At 42.5% G+C, this 25,621-nt stretch overlaps 1 protein-coding gene across 12 annotated transcripts in view; it reads left to right on the forward strand.

The window, feature by feature from the left end:
- Positions 1–25,621, forward strand: part of ATP2B1 (ATPase plasma membrane Ca2+ transporting 1) — a 432,225-nt gene that overhangs the window by 328,681 nt on the left and 77,923 nt on the right. For all 12 annotated transcript variants that reach the window (XM_069228813.1, XM_069228808.1, XM_069228806.1 and 9 more), the window contains one exon: positions 6,361–6,574. In XM_069228813.1, the coding sequence (XP_069084914.1) occupies positions 6,361–6,574 (214 nt within the window). The remainder of the gene's footprint in view (positions 1–6,360; positions 6,575–25,621) is intronic.

The raw sequence follows: 25,621 nt of genomic DNA on the forward strand, positions 1-25,621 counted from the left end.
GCAGGGCAACAAGCAGACCAGCAGTCCTTCCTGCAAAGCAGTCTAGATGAGTCATTTGGGCAGCCAGGCAGTCCCTCTGACGGAGTCTAGTTGTAGGTCTAGGTGGTGGGGTCACAGATCCAGTATATATACCTACAAGTAAATTTGAAGCGGAGGAAACTTCAACGAGAGGGTTTGAAGTGCACAAGTTTACCTTTCAACCCAGCCCTGTCTGCCAGGAGCGATGTGGGGTGTTATTAGTCCTTTGTGTGAGGGCAGGCCACTGGCCTTTGAAGTGTGAGTGAGAGCCCCTGAACCCTTCCTGCCCAGGAAGACCCAGCAGTACTCAAATAAATGCAGATGCAAGTGAAAGTCCTGTGTATGGCTGTCTGGGTGGATTGCACAAGGGGAGCTGTCAAGCAGCACAAACCAGACGTGGATTGGAGACAGGCTGTAAGGCACAGAGAGCTGGACATGCAGAGGAATGGCTGCTTTCTAAAAGTGGCTTTTCTGAACTAGTAATGTAGAATCCAACTTAACAAGGATTTCTCACTACCATACTAAACATGACAAGTCTATTCCTCTCAGATCAGAAAGTACCACTTAAAAGCATATAAGGGAATTTCTAATGCTTGCCTATGAGAGGAGCAGGCTTCACAGTAGTGAAAAACGACTTTTTTTTTTTTTTTCACTACTAGGACATGTAAAACCTATAAGTACGTGTCCTGCCTTTTACTTACATAGCACCCTGCCCTATGGGTTACCTAGAGCCTACCATAGGGGTGACATATATGTAGAAAAAGGGGACTTTAAGGCTTGGCAAGTAGTTTTAAATGCCAAGTCGAACTGGCCGCACACACAGGCCTGGAAATGGTAGGCCTGAGACATGGTTAAGGGGTTACTTATGTGGGTGGCACAATCAGTGCTTCAGGCCCATTAATTGCATTTAATGTACAGGACCAGGGTACATCTAGTGCACTTTACTAGTCTTGTAGGTAAATTAAATATGCAAATTGGGTATGAGCCAATGTTACCAAGTTTAGAGGAGATAGCACAAGCAGTTTAGCACTGGTCAGCAGTGGTAAAGTGCGCAGAGTCCTAAACAAGCAAAAATGTGTTCAGAAAAGTTGAGAGAGGCAGGCAGAAAGTTTGGGGAAGACCACCCTAAGGCTGCCAGGTCTAACTCGAAATAACACGTATTAATATGTGTTTGTATATAGTGTTATCTCCACAATGAGGTTAGCTGAGCCGTTAGTAATCTTTGTAGGATAAATATCTCAAGTCATGTATCCATCCCTGCATATCTGAAAGAGCTGTTGGCCTTTAGTTGAATACCAGCCCTCCGGCAAGTCCCGTCTCAGCCATAATAGCGTGTTAGTGTCACCCCTCACAAATCTTTGCCTTTCTGTATACTCTTCTCTTCACTGATTATTTTTTTTATTTATGGAGAAAGGATGGGCTTCTCCTTACATATCTTCTCATATCATCGCTCTGGAACAATATCTAATGGCTCTGTTACTGGAGCTACGGACAGCAGGCAAACATTTCAGAGGCACACAGAGAGCTATGGAAATGTTGCTTTTCTTATTTTTTTCCAAAAAGTGTCTGTGCCAGGCACTATGGTCTTGTTCTGTGACATTCAGAAAATGATTAGCTCTGAAATATAACAATCTTGCATGCACAATAGAGAATAGAAACATCTCTGTTTTGTTAGCGTGATTACCTCTGAAAATAAGGTTTTTCTTAATATGGTGTTTGCACGCACACATTAGTGGTTCATAATATTAGTATTCTAAATTCTAAACCTGTCACACATATTCTGTAAAAGAGATAGTGCTTCCGTGTTTGTGAACAGGCAGGTCTAGGCTTCAATTACCATGGTGTATGCAAAACCCATGTCACACATGATTATGTTGGCCTTTTTTCCACTTTCTATTCATTTGAGTAATGATTACTATTTGCTTCATGTTGTTTCTCTGAATTTTAATTGTTAATTGGCTATTAATCAAGCATCTTCCAACTGCACTGGTGAATTCTTTATAAATTATAAACTCTGACCCACCCAACCCATTGGTCATGGTAACGTTGTTTTAAATAGGGCATTTAAACCTTTGAGAGAGACTGACTGAATGTGAAACTGGTATATGATATTTGTAGAGGTTTTTTTTAAAATATTTATTTGTTGGACTATTGCATTCTACCCCAAGTAAGTATTCTGACCAAGCCTTGATCCTGTGCTAGCATTTTAAACTGTCCCTTCTTCAACCCATTTTCTTCAATCTAATGATATAAGCGTGAACATGTTCTGATGAAGTTTTTGCTGAGACCTGGCCTAGCTCCTCAAACGAGCATCATGTGTAACGAATATGTATTTTTGATGCTAGCCTTTGGAGTCATTGTGGTGCATCAGCTTTATATAAGGTGTGTTGTCATGAAATGAAGGAACCTCTAAAGTTACATTCAAAGGACATTCTCGGTTGCAGATATTAATTTTTATTTATTTATCTTTAAAGTGCATCCTCAGATTGCACTTCCTTCCACAAGATATAATATATCAATACCGTTCATCTAAGGATCCTCTTAAGGCTCTGTTTTTCACCTTCAGGGTACAGACAAAAATTGAAGCCTGAACTGTTTCACCCAATTTTTGTCCGGCATACTCCCCGACAGTTCACACTGCACGTAATAATACACTTACACAGGGCACTGCAGTTAGACCTCTTTCTGACAAAGAAAGTATGAAATGAAAGGTTTCAGGTAAGAATTGGTATGGGAGCTTCCACACAAAGCTGTAAATCTAAAGCTGCTGGAATCTTAGAGGATTTGTTGAATCATCTCCCTGATGCTTATAAGAAAAGAGCTAGCAAAATTGCTGCAGAGTGAATAATTAGTTTTAACATACAGTCTATGCATGCTGAATGCAGTGGGCACTGCCTCATGGCAAATCAGCACCACTATCTTGCTCTGATGCCATGCCTAGTTAAGGGTGTCTGAGTTTCAACCAGACGTATAACTCCTCTTTTGTTTGCCATTTGGCTGGAAGCATCGGTTCGGGCCTTAAGTAGTTAGGATGCTCAAACAAATGTGACACAGACCCAGCCAAAGTAATAGATATCTTAAAAATGAAATATTTAAACCAGGATGTAAGATACCATCATTTCCGCATGAACTAAACTGCCTCAAGCACTGCAAGATCACAATACCTGCCTCCACAGAGGTGGGAATAGGAGAAGAATAGGTAGAGAGGCCCAAAGTAGAGGCACTTCTGCCACCAACCAACGACTAACTGGTCATCTCCCCAACAATCCAACACCTATTTGGGGAGGACTGAGGGTCTGCCTTCCTCAGTGGCAAGTATAACCCCAGACCAGTGGATGAAGAGGAGCAGAGTAATCTCACTGCCATTTTGCAGCCTTGGATTAGTGGGTGCTTTCCATCACCAAAGGCAATGATGGTGGTCTGTTAAGTGGTTTTGTAAAGTCTATGAATAACTTATCCTCTGAACTGAACCATAAAAAAATATATGATTAAACTCACTTTAGAAGATTTTACATTTTTAGCAGGTTAATGGTGCAATTTTATAATTCATTTCCTTGCTTATTAGAAATGCTTAAACAAGGTTGAATTTTAAAGTATTTTATATTGTTTCCAAATGTTTCTTTTACTTTCCTAGTACCTGAATTAGCTTTTTTTTAAATCGATATGGTGTTAATTGACCGTCTTTACTGTATGTATAGCAATAATAATAACACTCCCTTAAAAACCAGCATTCGCTTCATTGAGGAAGTATAGCCGTTAAATCAAATAGGAGCTATAGCAATAGTGGTAAGCTGTTGGGAAGGTAAAGAGGAATACTTGCTGTACTTTCTCATTCCCAAAAAATACAGAACTTTGTAAACAGTCCTTAGCCCAGAGCACTAAACTGGAACATCAGCAGATCCTGGAACTTAATTAAATTGCGGTTTGCCATGTATTAACTTTGTGTGTTTACAGGTTGATTGCATAAAGATATTAGAGATTATCGAAGATGTCTATTGTAAGAAATTGATTTATTATTTGGTATGGATGACTTCCCACATCAAAGAATAATCACAGTCCTTGCCAGGGTGAACCTTCCAAGCCACAAAATTGACCTGAGCCCAGCCCACTGGTAGCTATGGCACAGACAAGAAAGGCATAACTTAAGGCAATGAGCAAAGTATTTATGCAGTGCCAAAACAACAATGAAGTGCAAATGCCAGCCAATAAAAACCCTAAAAGTAGTAGAAAAAGAGTGACATAATTTAAACAAAATGATGCCAAAATTACAAAACTTTAATAAGGAGAAACGGAGATAGGAATTTTAAAAGTTTTTAAGTAGTAATAGAGTCAGAAAGCTCTAGGCACCAATGATAGTTAAGGGCTGCGGTAAACCGGGTCCTAGACGCAATTTCTGTCTGACTGCTGTAGAGTGAGAGTTAAAGTTACATACATAATTCTGACTTGGTCTTTTAAGCCCCTTTGAGTCACAGGAGTATACTTTGGAAGCCCTCCTGGATCCCAGAGGACTCACTTAGAGACTCACAGGGTGGCAGGGAGAGGCCAACAGCAAGGTCTAGTCAAAAGCATTGCCACTGGTCAGCTGGGTACCCCCAGAAGAATGCCTCTTGCAGCTTATTGTTTCATGTAGCCACACTGGAGGCCAGCTAACTGACTCATGCAGTCCACTTCTTTGTCCTGGTTACAAGGGGAGCAGGTCCAGTCCTTCAGTGGTCCCTTCAGGTCGCATACAGCTTTTCCAGTCCTCTGATCTTCAGTAGGTCCAGAGCATGTTCTGAAGGGTGTGCCTGGGGATTACATGTTTATACCTCACACTAGCTTGTGGATGGGATTGACTACTGGACACTCTGTCCAATGGGTAAAAAGTTCTAAGGGCCAGCCAAACCTCTTTTTCAGTAGTTCCTATTTGCCCTACTGCAACAAAAACCAAAATGCCGTTTGTCAGGATGTTTTCAAGATGGTGAAAGTGTTCAGCCACACCAGACCTAAGCTCTGAGAGGGATGTCTGAGGATGGGATGTATACTGTGGTAATACTAGTGTCCTCCCACATCTAATACTAAAATCCAATTTCAAGAAAGCACTATAGCCACCAACTAACCAGGAGACACAACGATGATTGGACAAAAGCAGGGTCCTTCATCAGCCAGACAGAGGATACACAAGAATTGTCCTTGCATCCTGTTATCTCACATTCAAGAGTTCCCTAAGTTAATACACCTGTCAGGCATGATGTGACAGTGTGGTTCAGAGGATGCCCACAGCCCCCACTCTGAAAACTCTGTGGAGTTCAGAGGAGTTGTCTCTGCTCTTTCAGGTCAGTCCATTGTTTGCTCCTGTTTGCATACCTGTTTGTGTTTGAGCACAAACTGAGAGCTGGCAGAGCTATGGGCTGACTAGCCTTCTGTCAGTTCAAGCAAGTAAAGGGCAACCTTCTAAAAACTACTTTACCTTATTTTTTTTCAGAATCCGACTTCAGTTTTGAATTGAATAATTATTGAAAATGTTTGAATTACTTTTCTAGCTGGTCCCATACCTGAGATATAGCATTAGTATTTTAACCTGCATTCTGGTTTCTACTTAGGACAGCTATGCCTGCCACAGTGAAAATAGTTTTTAGGGCCTTGTCACAGTAGGGGCAATGTAGTAATATTTTACTACATGTCCACTTTAAATTCCATGCACCATACCTTGTGAGCTACAAGGCTAACGTGGGTGACTTACCAATATTTAAGAAGGAGGTTTCTACCTATCAAAAATGGTTATTTTAACAGGTAGCACTGCATGTTTTCTTTTGTCACACGAGTGGGTGACACAATAAGTGCTGCATTCCACAAGTGGAGGTTAACTTTTTATGTAATGGGCATATTTCTTCATGTATGCTATGTTCTTATAGAATAGTAAATTTTGCTAATCAGGGATTAGCCAATTGTTTCATATTTTAGAGATGAGAGCACATGCACTGGGCACTGGACAGCAGTGCCCCAGTGTGCAGAGTTTAGAAACTAATAGTAAAAAGTGTCCAAGAAAATGTGAAACATCTGGGGTGTCCATTAAAAAAAGAAAGATTTCCTACTTCAGTGATTCCTGTTTTCATTTCTTTCAGCGGCCCCCTTCAAGATGTTGAGAGTTTAATGTATTAATAGGGGTACTCTTGTTTTTTTAATGCTCTGTGCTTGGAGACAATTCAGAGTCACAATCTTCAATGAGAAGTGCTAACTACTAATGTTGTTGAAACTGTCAAACTGCTCTGTAGAACATGACTTTTAGTTCACTGTAATTGCTAGGTATGTAAGCAGGCTCTGTTCAGGTTGTCTGTTTTTAATAGTCATTTCTTGTTCTAGGACTCTCCACTTAAAGCTGTGCAGATGCTGTGGGTAAATCTCATAATGGACACTTTAGCTTCTCTTGCTTTGGCCACTGAACCTCCTACAGAATCTCTCTTACTCCGAAGGCCTTATGGTAGAAATAAACCTCTCATCTCTCGAACAATGATGAAGAATATATTGGGACATGCTGTCTACCAACTAGTTGTAGTTTTTACTCTTTTGTTTGCTGGTAAGTAATGCTTACACAATTCAAAACTCTTAACTTGTATAATCAGAAAAGGAACTGTTTTTTGTTTTTGTTTTGGTTTTACTTCATGTGGAGTTGCAATAGCATTTAAATTTTGTTAAAAAAGAACATTTTGTTAGGGAAGTTGAAGGCATTCTTTGCTCCTGTGGAATGGAGGAAGGTGTATCTTATTTCATGCTTACCCTGGAGCCGGCAAGAATAAGTGTTTTCTCCTAATATCATAGTAGTTGTATCATACACAATATTACTGTTTGATGAGAATCTGCCAATTATTGCATTCAGTGTAGCACTCTGGTAATTATCATCTTCCAGATAGTGTGCTTTGCATATTGTCTTGGGGTACAATTGGAAATGCGCTGTAAAATGCTTAAAATTGAAATGAGCAGAACAGAGAGGGTTTTTTTTAAACTCCATGTTACAATCTCGTGATAGAGCATCAGAATCGTCACAAGGGGAGCCCTTATTGAGGGCTCTTTGCTACAGACCCCGTACTTGTTGGGGCACTCACATTTCTATTACAGCATCCATTTATATAAAAAAAACAGGCCTGACCTATTCTTTCATGAGGCAGCTATCGCAGAGATACCCCTAGGTGGCGCCAAATATTGTTTTCCATTTCTCCCAGTTCCCTGTTTTTCATTTTGAGCTGCATCTTGGATGAGAAACCGATCTTCTCCCTGCAGCATTTTTGGCATTTTTGGCCCCAACCCTTCAAAAGAATCTTATGATTTTGACACATTTTTGAGTGAGATCAAAACCACAGGTTTGATTTATGCTCATGTAGAATTGTAGATACATAACTCAATGAGCATAACTGAAAGGAATTCAGTATATAAATGTTATTCAACACCACAGAGATCTACATGTATTAAATTCTAAAAGGCCTACTCACAAAAGCGTATTCAGAGTAAGTAAAGTAGTTCTCCTACAGTACTCTAAAATGCCTTTGTGATTTGGCCACAGATGTTTGAAATAGGATTAAAATGGGAATATTAAAGGAAAAATCATGTGCAGTTAGCACACGGAGGTAGAATTGTACTCGTCTGCCACTCTGACTAATTGAGATTGGGATGCTTTGGGTCGAGTCACAGAGGTATGTAAAGAATATGTGGAAGTGGTACTACTTTTAGAACTCAAAATTGTGCTGTGACTTGGCCCTAACACATCAAACAAGGGCTCTATGTATTTTCCTGAAAGAAATGAAGAAATGATTCTGATGTCCAAGTTAGTATTCTGAACTATTAATGTACATTCTTGAACTCAAATTTTCACGGATAAAATATCAAATGGTGTATGTCAGTGAGACTTGCCTGTTGTACTTACCACCTTTGATTTTTTAGTTGTTGTTAGATTATGATGTTATAACCATTAACATTGTATTAAAAAAACATGGCTATCATTTTAAGCTAAATACTGATTTTTAAACAGGGTTCGAAAAATCATAAAAATTTTACTAGACCTGCAGGTCAAGTAACTTAAATAATCTACTCGACCTAACTGTAATGTACTTGATGCGTAAACGGGTCTCAAATTGTGTGATCCTAGGCAAATACTTTAGAGAGTCACCTTTTTCTTAATTCTCACATATGATTGCACCTTCAAATATGTGAGCTCAGCATTTCTGCTGTACAAAAAAACCTCTTGTTTGATTAAGTAGACTAAAGTTTACTGCATGCATCACAAGAATCTAACCCACATACCCATAATGTCTAGCCCACATAACCTAGGACATCTTTTCGTTTAATAACAAAATTGCCATTAGGGCAGGAGTGTTTCTCAGTTTGTTTAAACACTCAATTTTAATAACTATATTACTAAACCATGATGTGGTAACATATTGACATCTACACACAGTAACTTTCCAAGAAATATCCAAAAACCTCTCCACTAACTTGCAGCTTAACTGATAAAACAATATAGTGTATTAACAATCTGTGAAAATTGGGTTTCAGAAAACATATCCTTTGCACATCAGCATGTAAAGTATTCTGATTTGTTTTCATCCTATTAAAATATTTTTTCATCACACAGAAATATAAAAAAAAGGCTTTCACAACTACTGAAATTTATTTTGAAATGTTTGCACAGTTGATTTAGTCATTTAAAAGTTGTGTGTTAGGAAAAGCCTGACATCCTATATCTTTTATTTTACATTCTAAGAAGCAGGTCACACAGTTCACCTTACAAAGTCCTGGAACTCTGCAGTCAGAAGGAAAATTAATTGTAAGAAAAACTGACTTCTGACCTCTGTCTGTGAACACAGGGCAAATATGACATAATAACAAGATTTAAAGGCATCTTTTTTTGCCCTTCCACTTTTCAACTGAACAGAACACCTGTTCAGTGTCAACTCGCCAGAAGGGACCAGTAAGTATTAACAATAGCTGGACCTGATCAAATAAGACTCGCCAATGCGAGTGGTCGAGTGGATTTTATGAGCCCTGTTAAGATCTGGTTCAAATGGCAGCCAGTTTTGAATTGAATTTGTGTTGAGACTTGCACGTTCTGCCCAATTGACAGGCCACAGCATGTGTTACAACTTTAAGGATCCATTGAAGGTTTGCCAACCTAACAAATCATTTTATGGATGAAGCTTCTTCATTGGGTTGCGCATGGTGTGATGTGTGTATTGTAGTATTTGCTTGGTACACTCAGATGCTCCTTTACCTTTAACAAGAAAATTCAAAAGAATGGGTCAAGGGAGAGCCACAGACTTGCAAATTACATTGTCCCTGGTGATCAGATATAGTTGGTTTATCATTTTCATCTTTCATACTATATTTGTTATACCTTATATCAAATCTTCAGTTCTCCCATTTTCAGTTTGTTGGAATGGGTTTTAGATTTGGACAGAACACAGAAATACGTCTGCCCATATCATGCTGCATTGTCTCAGGATTGACTAGTTTAATGCACGATGTTTGTGGAAAACAATTGATCTATGACTATATCTTGCTGGCCGATAGGATATTTGAAAATTGGTGGGAGATTAAATTTTGAATTGTTTTACAATAAATAAAAGTACTGCTTCCCCTTTTGTTGTTTGGGGGTCACTTAACTCAGTTATCCAGGTAATTGACATAATAATATAAATTCTTACATTAAACATTCAGAATAGCTAGCAGAGGAGGAGTTGCAACTGCGTGGACACTAGCAAGGTTAACATGCTGTGGCTCTCAGGGATTTACATCTAGAAGCTTTCCTTTGTGCCAACCATTGAGCGCTATTAAGGCTTAGATTAAGTAGGAGACTAATGATCAAGGCTTTCATACTTGATTATTGGAAAATGATGAAGTGTATGAGAATGAAAGGTCTTAAAAACATTTGCCTTTAAAATTCAGGATAAATATGCAATCAAAAAGGATTTATTATCAGACTGGTGACTGGGCAATTCTAAGCTGATCATTGAAGAATGTCCACTGGAATCTGGCAGATATGTGCAGTAGATCTGTCTATCTAAATTGACACCAGCTCACTTGGAACAATTTTCAAGGCCTATCCAGTCATTAATGCTCTGGTGGCTGGGAAGGCCTCGGTCTAGGCGATGAGCATCTCGTTTACACTTTGTTTTGTTTAGTTGCTCTCCTTCATATGACTCGAAATGGAACTATGCACACTCGGAGCAGAATCTTTTGGACACCTCGATTGTCCCCTTAAATGCTTTTACTCTTGTTTCACCTGATTCCATGCTCATCACCTGCAGATCGAATGACTCAAGCTCTCATATGGACTCTACCCACCCAAATGTGTCATCCGGCATTAGATGCTATTGCACCAGCTGTAATGCCTCATTACTCTTTTGATACTGCCACCATCCCACTTCTTAGAAACAAACTTTATTTTTCCAAAGCACCTACCTGCAGTCTCCACCCCATTTCCTCTTTACTACATAGGTAGCTGAAAAAGAGGTGATTTGCCTACTTTACTAACAAGCTCCTCCACCCTCTTCGGGCAGGGTTCTAACTGTATGTATATGGTACTTAACTGCTGTCTGGACTGGAAGTTGCAATTGTTGCAGTTTTGGTTCGGATTAGATGTATAACAACTTAGGGGGAGATAGTGGCTTTTGATTCTTCAGGACCTCTAAGCCACATACAATAACGTGTCCTGCTCTATTTTAATAGCCCACCTATACTCTGCATGGTTGTTGTCTGCTGGTCTCACTCCCTATCCCACTTTTCATTCTTCCTTTCAGCCACTGACTTTTGGCGTTCCTCAGACCGCCTCCTTTCTGAAGCTTGACGCAAACACAGCTTTTACTACAACAAATGTCTCAGTGTCCCCTTATCGTTGGGCAGTTTATGAATGAAATCACTTGTAAGCTGAATTTGGATAACCCCAAAATCGCTAACTCCTTCTACACGTGTCCTCTGTGTAGTGGTTTAGAGCAAGAAGTCTCGTTTTGGGCTTCTTTGGGTTAATGAAGTTACTGACTTCTGTTTAGAAATGCTTCTTACCTTTTTCTTCTCATTTTACCTTCATCCTGGCCAAAAGTGTTGTTTCCCCACAGATTATTGCACCAGATTTTTACTTAAGTAACTCCCTTTCTTAAAAAGCAACTCTTTATCTGCCCTTTTATTCCCTAGTCAGAGTGTGGAATTTAATAAAATATTTACTTGTCCATGTGACAAGTTGCTTCATAAATCTTCTGATCCTGAAAACATCTACTTTTCCCTTTGGTGCCCTGTAGTGTGGCGACAAATTATGGCAACAATCTCATTATATAAGAGCTGTGAGAGTAGTCTCTGATTTTCCCAGGTATAATACTATAGAAGGGCTTGAATACTAGCAATTTCCTTATTTTGCCACCCTTTCACCGATCTTCTTTCTGGTGCTGGAGGTAGCGATAGTCATTAGTTCTAGGGTTAGAGTGCCCTTTTGAGTGCAAACCTACTAGTGTGCATGTTGTAAGGGTTTTCCCACCTCTTCACTAATCCTTCCTCACTCTGAGAATGGTTGGAATTTTTCTCCTGACAAAGGCAGAAGAAAAGCTTCTTTCAGGGTTGGGAATAAAGTGGTACAAGGGAAAGTGAACTTTTAAGCACTCAACAGTTTTTTGCATGTGCAAAGATACACAAGATATACATCTTCTAGGAGTATAATTTCCTGGTCCACTTGTGTAAATTCTTGTGAATTCATGAAGTACGTAAATCTGCACTAATGCAAGGCCATCCACCCTGGGTGTCCTTTTGTGCCTTTCTTCAGGAATTGTACCCCTATTTAGGTCTGGTGTTAACCATGACCTTTTGTTTTTATTAAAATTCTCATATTTCTCTCTCGCTCTCTCTCTCTCTCTCTTCTCCCCCCCCCCCCCCCACTTTTTTTTTTTTTTTTTGAGTGATAGAGCAGACTGCTTTCACAAAAATCATATCGGCACACAAAGTATTTTTGTTCAGTGCCAGGAAATACTGTGGCACTGTGTGCTTTTTGAGACCAGAAAATATTTTTGCCAGGCAGCGCCCACATTAATAACTTTTTTACAAAACCAAAAGACTTATCATCAATGTCAGACCTATTGGTTTTGCCAGTGCCTGTTTATATTCAGGTTTCCCTTAATCTTGTTGAAACTAGTCACACTGATTTTTCCCTTATGAATTTTGTTTGGTAATATTAGCATGTATCAACATATTTAACTAAATGATGCTTCAAAGAAATGGTACCTAAAATTTCACAGTAATTTAGAAAAGCATTTTTTTCCTAATTGCGTTTTTTGTGAACTTTATATTTTAAGAGTAAAGAATCCTCAAATTTGCTTTCAAACTTATGCAAATATTTGCATTTGATCAGAGCATTCTGGGAGCATTTTCCGTAGCCTCATATTGTTAAACTTTACAAACTTTGTTCACATTTTTCTACTGGAACCACTGCCATTAGTGCAGTCCGAACTTACAACATTTACTTAGCATGCTTACCCTAATAATAAAGGCTTTGCATTAACAAACCATAAATACAAGTTCGAACAGCATTAACAGAGGGACGCAATTATTACCTCAACTGCAGACAATTCCCTTGCCTGCTTCATAATATGGTACTGTAAACTGGTGCCAAAGAGTTTGTGGTGTAGGGTGTTGGGCCTAGTTGTCCCAAGGACAAAATAAATATGAAAACTTCTTGTCCTTGGTCCCAAACAATAGGTCATGGACGTCAGGCTATAGGAATTTTACTCCCCTGTCTAGTGTAATCTGTTTAAGTAGCAAAGCTAACAAAATGCATTATGTCCCAGGAAAGCTTGCCAACTTTTTCAGTTCATGTTTTCATAGAAGGTTATTGACAATGTAAAGCGGATGTGCTGCTTCAGTTTGTATTCTGTGAAAACATAATCACTTGGTCTTAAGTTGTTTGAATTTGCATATGATCAGTTCTTTTTTTGTATTCGGATGATAGGCTACCTACATACGGCTGAATTGTAGCCAGACAAGATTTCTCCAGTCTTGTCAATGGAGCGTTCAATTGAGGGACTGTTATAACATGGGGAAGAGAAAATATGTCACTACTTCACTCGTCTTTGTTTTAACTATGTGCTCCTCTCCTACGGCTTTCTGGCGCCCAAAATTGCATTCGCCAGGCATGTTACCTGCAAGAGGCATGCTAGGCTGCTACGTGGGCTATCCCACCTGCAGTCAGCTCTGCTATTTGTCGAAGGGTCTTCTCTTGACCTCCTGTGGAATCAGCCCACATGTTCAGAATAGGAATGAAGCTCAGTGGATATCCTGAAAATCTGGCTATCTTTGGACACACAGGTGAATGCAGATTACCTTACCCTTGAAAGGGAGTGGCCATTCACATTCTGTTACACTTTACTACATTGAAAATGTGTCAAATGTTTTCACTTGTAGCTTAGTGAACTGTACTGCTCCGATATCCTTAACTGATTTCTGAAATAAACGTTGGTACATAGTAAGCCATCTCTCGGAATACATTTTTCTAGTGAGGTGTTATATCAGCAACATTTTTCTCTCTAAAAAAAAAATAAAAAAATCTGATAACCTCATAACTAGCTCTGCATGCCAACTACTTATGCGACCCCCCCCAGCCGCTGACACTGTGAATTGTTGACCCAAGCTGTGACAAAGCACATCCGACATCGGATAGCAGGCACTACTTTTGGGCCCATTTGTCAAGGTGCGTACCTGTGTACATGTGCAGCTGGTGCCTCTTGATGTACGATTGTTCGCCATGGCTTTTTGCATGGAGCATCATGTATATTCATGCAGTCAGTGAAAATGAATGTGGCCCAATTTGCATTTACTACCACAGTACAAAGGTGAAATCTCATGTTTTTGACATAGCACAGCTGCGTCTCCTGGATATAATTCATATCTATAGCATCACGGTTCCTTACTGTGTACCTGTGCAAAGAAACTATGCTCGGAGTTGCTTTGATTACTGGGTTTATAACTAATGCCCATGGTAGAATAGCATGGCTTAAACTGTACGTGCAGCTGTACAGAGAGCAATATGTTGTTTATTTCTGTTGTCTAGCGAGGAGAGGCTGCAGGACCCACCTGCTGGCTTTAGCTCAGTGAGTAATGGCTGCTCCCACTCTCAGCAGTGGTAATAAATAGCATATTGCACCGACACAGGAACAGCTCTGCTAATCGCCTTGTGGTGTCTTGAAAATAATATTACCTTACTTCACTTACTGCACAAAGGTAAAAATGCTCCTCCTGCTTCCATTTGAATACTTTTTTTTAAACATGAAACAAGGCCATGGCATTATGCCAATGCTCAAACTGTAAATGCCTATTTATCACTGTCATGGGAGGGCGTCATGGCCTACTCCAAGCATCGACTTCAAAGCTTGGCTTCTTCCCACACAATAGTGGTATGTAATACAGATTTTTTTTGTTTTAGGTAAGACTTGCAGGACATCGTGTAAGTCAGACATTAAGTTCGAACATTGCTCATGTTGGTCTGCCATTTAGTGGACAAATAATTTAGTGTTCATGCATTTGAATTCTCAACTTCAAAAGAATTCAGCTATTTGGCATGTATGAAGATAGGGAAATGATGTGCTTCTAGTGGGCCCTTGCTGTTCGTTGAGTCTAAAACATTTTTATTAACTTTTGAACTATTTGCGGCATGGGCACTTTCCTTCCTTTTATAATATGTGGTTACACCAGTGCTGAGGAGACATGCTTGAAGAGTGAAGTCTTTCCCTGATATTGGTGTATTACTGGAAGGACTCTTCCCTGTGATAGATGAGGGGTTCGCCATCTTCTTTAGGTACTTTAGGCTAAAATAGGACAACCACTTGGCTCTCAGGGCTTCAGCACAAATAACGTTTCTATACCAAGCGAGCACCTGCACTCACTGGAATAGGCTTCTAGTCTTTACTTAAAATTAACTGACACCTTAAACGTTTCTATGAGTCTTTTCTCCCATACATTATCGAACATCGCTGCCCCTGGTAAGGCATAGGAAGGAAACTGGGTCACCTGAAGGCGATGTCCAGCTTACAAGTCAAAAGCGATAAGCTACACTTCATGGCCCACAACTTGGAAGTAATCAAACAAATCTTGTATTGAAATTTGGGCTTGGTCTCGACTACCCACTTGACTGGATCTTGCACCTGTGCTTCTAAACGTGCTTAGTCATGACAAAACCATCATTGGCCATTTAGGATCCACAAATCGCTTCCACTGTCTTTATCCTAAAAAGGGACTTTACTGCTAAGGCCTTAGTGTTCATTAAAAACGTGCACCTTGTGATGTGCCTGTGGCTGTCCTCCACGTTTGGAAGCTTGTTTGGCGCTCCTATAGTATCTAAACATTTCGGTAATTTCTGCAAGTGCCCTCCCGTATGTATATGCTAAGGGCCCAGTGTTCCAGCATTGCATCAACCTCATTTTTAAATGTATAACTGGGCACATGGGGCTGCCATGTCTCCAAAGCTACTGCGGTCGCTGCATACTATTTTGCAACATAAGACACATGATGGATTATATAGGTGAACTGTTTTAAGGCAACATTAATTAAACGAAGCTTTCTCTTTGACTATGACAGTTCTAAGCACCCCTGATGGGGTCCCAGCCTCTACTAAAGAAAATACAAGAAATATAAAAGTTAATATCATAAAAGTGCACTTCCCCTTTCTCACACGTTGGTAGGTGTTAAACAATACCCGTTTGTGTAGAATTAAAACAGAAAGAGTGGGGGCATTGTTTGAGTTGTGGTCCCTTTTTGATATACTTTTGAGTAATACTGTCAGAAATCTATGTGTAGATAGTATTTGGGACCAACATAAACTGTATCCTCCTTGCTTACTTGGTAGTCGCACAAAACCAGACTATCCCTCATACATGTTCCTATTAAAGCTAGGGGACTAGAAGGAACTCCTATAACTTAATATTTTTATGGGTCCATACATCCTATCAAGAATAACCACATGCTTTGTTTAGAGCACTTGCACATTTCATGGATCTCTCATAGAACCTCTCTCTGAAAAGCTATTCTACCACTGAAAATAATACTTCACAGATAAAGGCTGTATAAACGGAGCTTCTATTTTAATTGCCAACAACTGGAATGTATTTAACCTCGAAAGTATTATCATGAAAGTTTTTAGTACTGAGCTTACGTGAAGTCTTTACATACACCACATGTAACGAATATCCTCAGGCCCACAAAACCCAATTCAGTCCCATGTACAATCCTATTCCTAAATTAAACACATCTCACATTTATAGTTCCTTTGTCAAACACATCATACCCGAATGTCGTCTTAGCCTTGCATTGACATCTAGCAGTAATTCTTTTAGATAGTTGTTGGACCTGGCCCCTTTAGCAGGTTCATCTCCTGACTTTTTGCCTCCTTTCTCCTCTTTTTTTCCTGACCTCTCGCTAGGATTCTGAGCACTTTATCACTGCTGATCAGTGCTAAAGTGCAGGTGCTCTCCCTTCTAAAGTTGGTATGATTGGCTTATACCTAATTGGCATATTTAATTTACCTGCAAGTCCCTTGTCCAGTGATCTCTATACCCAGGGCCTGTAAAGTAAATGCTACTAGTGGTCCTGCAGCGCTGCTTGCGCCACCCACTGAAGTAGCCTTTCAAACCTGTCCCAGGCCTGCGAGCGCAGGGCCTGTGTGCACAGTTTTCTGCCACAGGGACCTGACATCCAAATGTACTTGCCTGGCCCAGAACTCCCCTTTTACTACATATAAGTCACCCCTAAGGTAGGCCCCAGCTAACTCTGCGGGCAGGGTGCTATGTATGTAGAAGGCAGGACATGTGCTTGGTTACGTGGCCTGTCCTGGTAGTGAGAGACAGCCTATTTGGTTTCTCACTGCTATGAGTGCTGCCTTCTCATAGGATTGCATTAGAAATGCCCTGCCTTATGTGTAGGGGGTATTGTCTGATTTATGAGGGGTAGCGTAGGCATGTTTGGTATGGTTGTAATGGTAGTGAGAAATGCTGCTTACTGGTGTAAGTGGATTTTTTTTATTAATATTACAGAAATGCCACTTCTAGAAAGTCTGAGCAGAGTGACAGTTGGGGCTTTGTGCATACTTTTCAGACACCCTGTCCACAGGGATGGTGGAGGTGTCACAGAGGTGCATCTGCATACTGAATAAACTTCCTGGGCTGAGAGAAGGGAGAGGCGGGTCATACCTGCATTTGTAAAGGCTGTGCCCTGGCCTCACACAAAAGGGTTGTTTACCCCCAACTGATGTTTGGAGCCTGTGCTGGAGGAGAGAGTGGGCACTCCCAGAACCAGTTGTAACTGGCTGGAACCTCCTCTCCCCTTTCTTTGTGAACACCCTGTAAAACTAAGTATAAGTACTGAGGATTTTTCCCCACAATTTAGACATTCTTGGGACACCAGAGACACTTTTGGAACTGGACACAGAACTCTGCTAAATGGACTCCCCAGGACCCACCTTGAACTGCTATTGCTGTGCTGACCTTTGGCCTGTTAGATCACTAGGAGTATCTGCCATCATCTGCATCCCTTGTGCTGGCCTGTTGTTTGGGCCTGGTAGCCCTGTGCGTCCCCCCCCTCCAGGGGCAGGGTGCTGTGGTCCCTGACCCCAGCAACTATCCAGAGCATGGGGGGGTGCTTCATTTCATCATAAAGTGCCTTGAAAGCGCTTGTGGGGGACATTGCACGCCTTTAGGAGCGCGTTGTTGTGACAATGGATCACCTCCGCAACCCGGGCACTTCTAATTGCCCTCCTCCCCCATGCTTGAAACCGCTTCTCCGATGCGAGAATCACCATTGCGACCTGGGTGTTATAGATTTACGAAACGTGCGGGAGACGCACTGCCCCTAGGACCTCCGGGGCACCAACCGAGTGAAGGAAGGTGCAAGCACGCTCCTATTGTGCCCCCAGGGCGATGCAAGCTCCAAGGAGCACCCCGGGGCACAAGCAGGCACCCACTCGGGTGTCTGCTCACTGCTGCAGCCCGGGTGGGCTGTGCTCTGTGTCTGGATGCCAGGCGGGGAAAGGAAGCCTCATCGGAGGCTCCCCGCGGTGCTGCTGAACGGGCGGGGGGAACGGAAGCCTTATTGGAGGCTCCCACAGGAGCATGGATTTTGGCCCTAAGAGGCCGTGGGCGGGGCCTCACCGGAGACCCCCCGCACCGCAGGACTCTCTACCTTTCTCCGTGACTCAGGAGTTTAGTTAACCCCAGTGGGGATTACTTTCGGCCATCCCCCAGGAGGGTCAGCCACGACCCGGGGTGGGCACAGAACGTGTCACCGCCCGATTAGGTGCGGGCACCAGGAGGGGCCCGACACCACCACCCAGATTGGGTGCGTACAGTGCCCCCTCCCCCAGGATCAACACATGGCCCCCATTTTGCACATAGGCGTGCCGCCCCACCTTTGATCTCTGTGGCACTGAAGGTGCTCTCACCAGAAAAATACGTGCTCTTAAAGAGACACATACTTTTCTAATGTTCCTAATATGGTCGTTATGGACTAGTGTGCTAGCCTGTGGTATAAATGATGTGATATATGTTTGCTAATGTTCCTTTTATGGGCATTCGACGCTGATATATTTTCATGACTTGCCATATGTTTTATAATGTTCCTGATATGGGCACTTATGATATTTCTATGACAAGTGCATTGATTTAGTAATGTGATTCCTTACTACTGCTTATGTTGCAGAATAATAAGTAACCCGTGTGTTATGTTTGACTACTGCTGGTTCTGCAGAATAACTATTGGTAAGGGTTCCGACAACTGCTTGAGTAGCAGGATATTACTGACGTGCTTGGTCTACTAATTACGTTGTGTACAATACAGTTTATTTTTATATAACTTGGTATTGTGTTTTCTTTGTGCCGGGGATAGTGCGTCACATATGTTGTGTGTGTTATGCAAACGATTTACATATTGCCTCCGGGTTAGGTCCAACTGCTCATGCCAGGCTACCAAGGGGGTGGGCAGGGGTTGTCTTGGATGTGTAACTCCCTTGCCCTGACTAGAGTGGGCGGGTTCTGCCTGGCTTAGATGCATACCATAGCCAACCAGAAACCCCATGTTCGATGGCATCTGTCGCTGTAGATACGCATGTTTTGCATAGCTCGCCATCTGGTGTTGGGCCGGAGTGTTACAAGTTGTTTTTCTTCGAAGAAGTCTTTCGAGTCACGGGACCGAGTGACTCCTCCTTTTGTCTCCATTGCGCATGGGCGTCGACTCCATCTTCGATTGTTTTTTTTCCGCCATCGGGTTCGGACGTGTTCCTGTCGCTCCGAGTTTCGGAACGGAAATATAGCTAATTTCGGAAGATTTTCGTCGGTATTGTTGCGTTCGGGGTCGGCGTAGTTAGATTCAACACCGCGTCTAAGATCGAAGAGCTCCGGTGCCCTTCGGGGTAATTTTTTCGATCCCCCGTCGGGGCCTGGTCGGCCCGACCGCGTGCAGAAGAACGCCGATGGAACGGACCCCGTTCCGTTTCTGTCCCAAATGCCACAATAAATACCCCTATACAGACCAACACTTGGTCTGCAACCTGTGCCTGTCACCTGAGCACAGCGAAGACACCTGCGAGGCCTGTCGTGCGTTCCGGTCCCGAAAAACTCTCCGAGACCGTCGAGCCAGAAGACTTCAGATGGCGTCCGCGCCGACAGCCCACCGGGAGTTCGAGGAACAAGAAGAGGAGGGATCCTTTTCGATCCAAGAATCGGACTCCGAAGGATTCGACGATACACAAACCGTGAGTAGGATGTCGAAAACCACTCAAAAGAAAATTTACAAGGCCCAGGGGACGCCACTGCCATCAGGCCATGGCTCGACCCATAAATTCGGTGACCGACCGTCGGCACCGAAAAAGGCCCAAACAGTGCCGAGATCGTCCGACTCCGGTCGAGACACCAGCACGCAGCCTTCTCGGGACCGAGAAAGTGCTGGAGACAAGCATCGACACCGAGATACCGGTGTAGACACGGCTCGACGCCGAGACAGCGGCACCGAAGAAGATCGACGCCGAGAGGTTTCGGCCCCGAAAAAGAAAAAAGTCACCTCTGAGCCGAAAAAAAGATGCAGACAGGGTTTCGGTGCCAAAACAAACTGCAACCGACCCAGTTTCAGGCTCTTATACAGAAGAGCACTCGCTAACCTCCCAAATGCAAAAGCATAGGTTTGAGGAAGAACTACACTCAACGGATGTAGACCATATGCAAAAGCGTATTTTCATACAGCAGGGGACAGGAAAAATAAGCACCCTTCCCCCTATTAGAAGAAAGAGAAGATTGGAGTTCCAAACTGAACAAACACCACAAACAAAAGTGGTGAAAAAAGTTACCCCACCACCCTCTCCTCCACCTGTGATTAACGTCTCACCAGCACAAACTCCATCACATTCCCCAGCTCACACCACCATGAGCCAGGGTGACCAAGATCAAGACGCATGGGACTTATACGACGCTCCAGTGTCTGATAACAGTCCGGAGGCATACCCTACGAAGCCATCTCCACCAGAGGACAGCACTGCGAATTCTCAAGTGGTGGCTAGAGCAGCACAATTTCACAATGTAAGCCTCCACTCAGAACAGGTCGAGGATGACTTTTTATTCAACACACTCTCCTCCACCCACAGCTCCTACCAAAGCCTGCCTATGCTCCCTGGTATGCTCCGGCACGCAAAAGAAATCTTTAAGGAGCCGGTCAAAAGTAGGGCAATCACACCAAGAGTGGAAAAGAAGTATAAGGCGCCTCCTACAGACCCGGCTTTCATCACTACACAGCTGCCACCAGACTCTGTCGTTGTAGGAGCAGCTAGGAAAAGGGCCAACTCCCACACATCTGGAGATGCACCACCCCCAGATAAAGAAAGCCGCAAGTTCGATGCAGCTGGTAAAAGAGTCGCAGCACAAGCTGCAAACCAGTGGCGCATCGCTAACTCCCAGGCACTACTTGCGCGCTATGACAGAGCCCATTGGGATGAGATGCAACATCTCATTGACCATCTGCCCAAGGACCTACAAAATAGGGCAAAACAAGTGGTTGAGGAGGGACAGACCATTTCCAACAACCAAATCCGCTCCTCCATGGACGCTGCAGATACAGCTGCACGGACAATTAATACATCTGTAACTATCAGAAGGCATGCATGGCTCCGAACGTCTGGATTTAAACCAGAGATTCAGCAAGCAGTTCTCAATATGCCTTTTAACGAAAAAGAACTGTTCGGTCCAGAAGTGGACACAGCGATTGAGAAACTCAAAAAAGACACGGACACTGCTAAAGCCATGGGCGCACTCTACTCCCCGCAGAGCAGAGGGAATTACAGCACATTCCGTAAAACACCCTTTAGAGGGGGGTTTCGGGGTCAGAGCACACAAGCCAGCACCTCACAGGCAACACCGTCCAGTTACCAGGGACAGTACAGAGGAGGTTTTCGGGGACAATATAGAGGAGGGCAATTCCCTAGGAATAGAGGAAAATTTCAAAGCCCCAAAACCCCTACTACTAAGCAGTGACTCACATGTCACTCACCCCCTCCACACAACACCAGTGGGGGGAAGAATAAGTCATTATTACAAAGCATGGGAGGAAATCACTACAGACACTTGGGTTCTAGCAATTATCCAACATGGTTATTGCATAGAATTTCTACAATTCCCTCCAAACATACCACCAAAAGCACAGAATTTGACAAAACATCATTCCAATCTCCTGGAGATAGAAGTGCAGGCACTATTGCAAAAGAATGCAATCGAATTAGTGCCAAACACACAAATAAACACAGGAGTTTACTCACTGTACTTTCTGATACCAAAGAAGGACAAAACGCTGAGACCAATCCTAGACCTCAGAATAGTGAACACATTCATCAAATCAGACCACTTTCACATGGTCACACTACAAGAAGTATTACCATTGCTAAAACTACACGACTACATGTCAACTTTAGACCTCAAGGACGCGTATTTCCATATACCAATACACCCATCGCACAGGAAATACCTAAGGTTTGTATTCAAAGGAATACATTACCAATTCAAGGTACTGCCTTTCGGATTAACAACCGCACCAAGAGTCTTTACCAAATGTCTAGCGGTAGTCGCTGCACACATCAGAAGGCAGCAAATACATGTGTTCCCATATCTAGACGACTGGCTAATCAAGGCCCATTCGTTAATAGAGTGCTCAAATCACACAAATCAGATCATACAAACCCTCTTCAAACTAGGGTTCACCGTCAACTTCACGAAATCCAACATTCTGCCGTGCAAGGTACAACAATACCTAGGAGCCATAATAGACACAACAAAAGGAGTAGCCACTCCAAGTCCCCAAAGAATTCAAAATTTCAACACCATCATACAACGCATGTATCCAACACAAAAGATACAAGCAAAGATGATATTACAACTCCTAGGCATGATGTCTTCATGCATAGCCATTGTCCCAAACGCAAGACTGCACATGAGGCCCTTACAACAGTGCCTAGCATCACAGTGGTCTCAAGCACAGGGTCATCTTCTAGATCTGGTGTTAATAGACCGCCAAACTTACCTCTCGCTTCTGTGGTGGAACAACATAAATTTAAACAAGGGGCGGCCTTTCCAAGACCCAGTGCCACAATACGTAATAACAACAGATGCTTCCATGACAGGGTGGGGAGCACACCTCGATCAACACAGCATACAAGGACAATGGAAAGTACATCAAACAAAACTGCATATAAATCACCTAGAACTTCTAGCAGTTTTTCAAGCACTAAAAGCTTTCCAACCAATAATAGTTCACAAATACATTCTCGTCAAGACAGACAACATGACAACAATGTATTATCTAAACAAGCAAGGGGGGACACACTCCACGCAGTTAAGTCTACTAGCACAAAAAATTTGGCGTTGGGCAATTCACAACCAAATTCGCCTAATAGCACAATTTATACCAGGGATCCAAAATCAACTCGCAGACAACCTCTCTCGAGATCACCAACAGGTCCACGAATGGGAAATTCACCCCCAAATTCTGAACACCTATTTCAAACTCTGGGGAACACCTCAAATAGACTTGTTTGCGACGAAGGAGAACGCAAAATGCCAAAACTTCGCATCCAGATACCCACACAAACAGTCCCAAGGCAATGCCCTATGGATGAACTGGTCAGGGATATTTGCTTACGCTTTTCCTCCTCTCCCTCTCCTTCCTTACCTGGTAAACAAACTCAGTCAAAACAAACTCATATTAATAGCACCAACTTGGGCAAGGCAACCCTGGTACACAACGCTGCTAGACCTATCAGTAGTACCCTACATCAAATTGCCCAACAGGCCAGATCTGTTGACACAACACAACCAAAAGATCAGACACCCAGATCCAGCATCGCTGAATCTAGCAATCTGGCTCCTGAGATCCTAGAATTCGGGCACTTACAACTTACCCAAGAATGTATGGAAGTCATAAAGCAAGCCAGAAGGCCATCCACCAGGCACTGCTATGCAAGTAAATGGAAGAGGTTTGTTTGCTACTGCCATATTAATCAAATACAACCTTTACACACAACTCCAGAACATGTAGTGGGCTACTTGCTTCACTTACAAAAATCTAACCTGGCTTTCTCTTCCATTAAAATACACCTTGCAGCAATATCTGCATACCTGCAGACTACCTATTCAACTTCCCTATATAAGATACCAGTCATTAAAGCATTCATGGAGGGCCTTAGGAGAATTATACCACCAAGAACACCACCTGTTCCTTCATGGAACCTAAATGTTGTCCTAACTAGACTTATGGGTCCACCTTTTGAACCCATGCACTCCTGCGAAATACAGTTCCTAACCTGGAAGGTTGCATTTCTCATCGCCATTACTTCCCTAAGAAGAGTAAGCGAGATTCAGGCGTTTACAATACAAGAACCTTTTATACAACTACACAAGAATAAGGTCGTCCTAAGGACTAATCCTAAATTTTTGCCAAAGGTTATTTCACCGTTCCATCTAAATCAAACAGTGGAACTTCCAGTGTTCTTTCCACAGCCAGATACCGTAGCTGAAAGGGCACTACATACATTAGATGTCAAAAGAGCATTAATGTATTACATTGACAGAACAAAGAACATCAGAAAGACTAAACAACTATTTATTGCATTTCAAAAACCTCATGCAGGAAACCCAATATCAAAACAGGGTATAGCCAGATGGATAGTTAAATGCATCCAAATCTGCTACCTTAAAGCTAAACAACAGCTGCCCATTACACCAAGGGCACACTCAACCAGAAAGAAGGGTGCTACCATGGCCTTTCTAGGAAACATCCCAATGCAAGAAATATGTAAGGCAGCCACATGGTCTACGCCTCACACATTCACCAAGCACTACTGTGTAGATGTGTTATCCGCACAACAAGCCACAGTAGGTCAAGCCGTATTAAGAACATTATTTCAAACTACTTCCACTCCTACAGGCTGAGCTACCGCTTTTGGGGAGATAACTGCTTACTAGTCTATGCAAAACATGCGTATCTACAGCAACAGATGCCATCGAACTGAAAATGTCACTTACCCAGTGTACATCTGTTCGTGGCATCAGTCGCTGTAGATTCGCATGTGCCCACCCGCCTCCCCGGGAGCCTGTAGCAGTTTGGAAGTTACCTTCAACTATTTGTATATGTATCATCTCAACCTTAAATAGGTACATACTTAGTCTCTCCATTGCATGGGCACTATTACTACAATTCAACTCCTACCTCACCCTCTGCGGGGAAAAACAATCGAAGATGGAGTCGACGCCCATGCGCAATGGAGACAAAAGGAGGAGTCACTCGGTCCCGTGACTCGAAAGACTTCTTCGAAGAAAAACAACTTGTAACACTCCGGCCCAACACCAGATGGCGAGCTATGCAAAACATGCGAATCTACAGCGACTGATGCCACGAACAGATGTACACTGGGTAAGTGACATTTTCATTCTAACAATATTGTTAAAACATACAAAGCTTCAGACTGCACATACACTTTTGCGACCTTAGGCAAGGCAGTGAGACCTTTCACTGGTGGACAAATGTAAAGGAAATGACGTGTTTATTAGTTAACTACGGTGAATGCTAGTGAGTGTTATTTTCAAATCCACGCATAAAAGTAGACTTTTGACTCCTCAGAACCTCCTCAGTGACACATTGTCAATTTCTTTCTTGTGAAGTCTGGAACGGAAATCTATTAGCTGAACGTGAAACAAATAACTTCAGAGCAGCTGAGGCCACCCAACACATCAAATCGAACCCGGTGTCCTTCTGTAATAGGTAAAGCAATGCCATCCCTTCCTGCAGCAGCCTGGGCTGGTGGTCTTCACCAGTCACAAACAAATACTCCCCCGTTTTTCAGCTGAAACAGTCTTATCTCCACTACCTGCCCGGTGATAGGCAGTTTGTATATGGTACAGCACACGGTTGTTTTTTCTTTCTATGGTGTCTGAAACGGGCACTGGGGTCTTTTCTTAACTCATCAGAAAATCCACACAGCTGTTTTTCCGTTTTGCCAGTGTATTTATAGGGCAATATAACAGCTCAGGACCTAGGAGTATATGGTACTTCTATTCATATGCACTTTAATTTTCTCTAGATC

The sequence above is a fragment of the Pleurodeles waltl genome, chromosome 4_1 (genome assembly GCF_031143425.1).
Source record: "Pleurodeles waltl isolate 20211129_DDA chromosome 4_1, aPleWal1.hap1.20221129, whole genome shotgun sequence".
NCBI lineage: Eukaryota > Metazoa > Chordata > Amphibia > Caudata > Salamandridae > Pleurodeles > Pleurodeles waltl.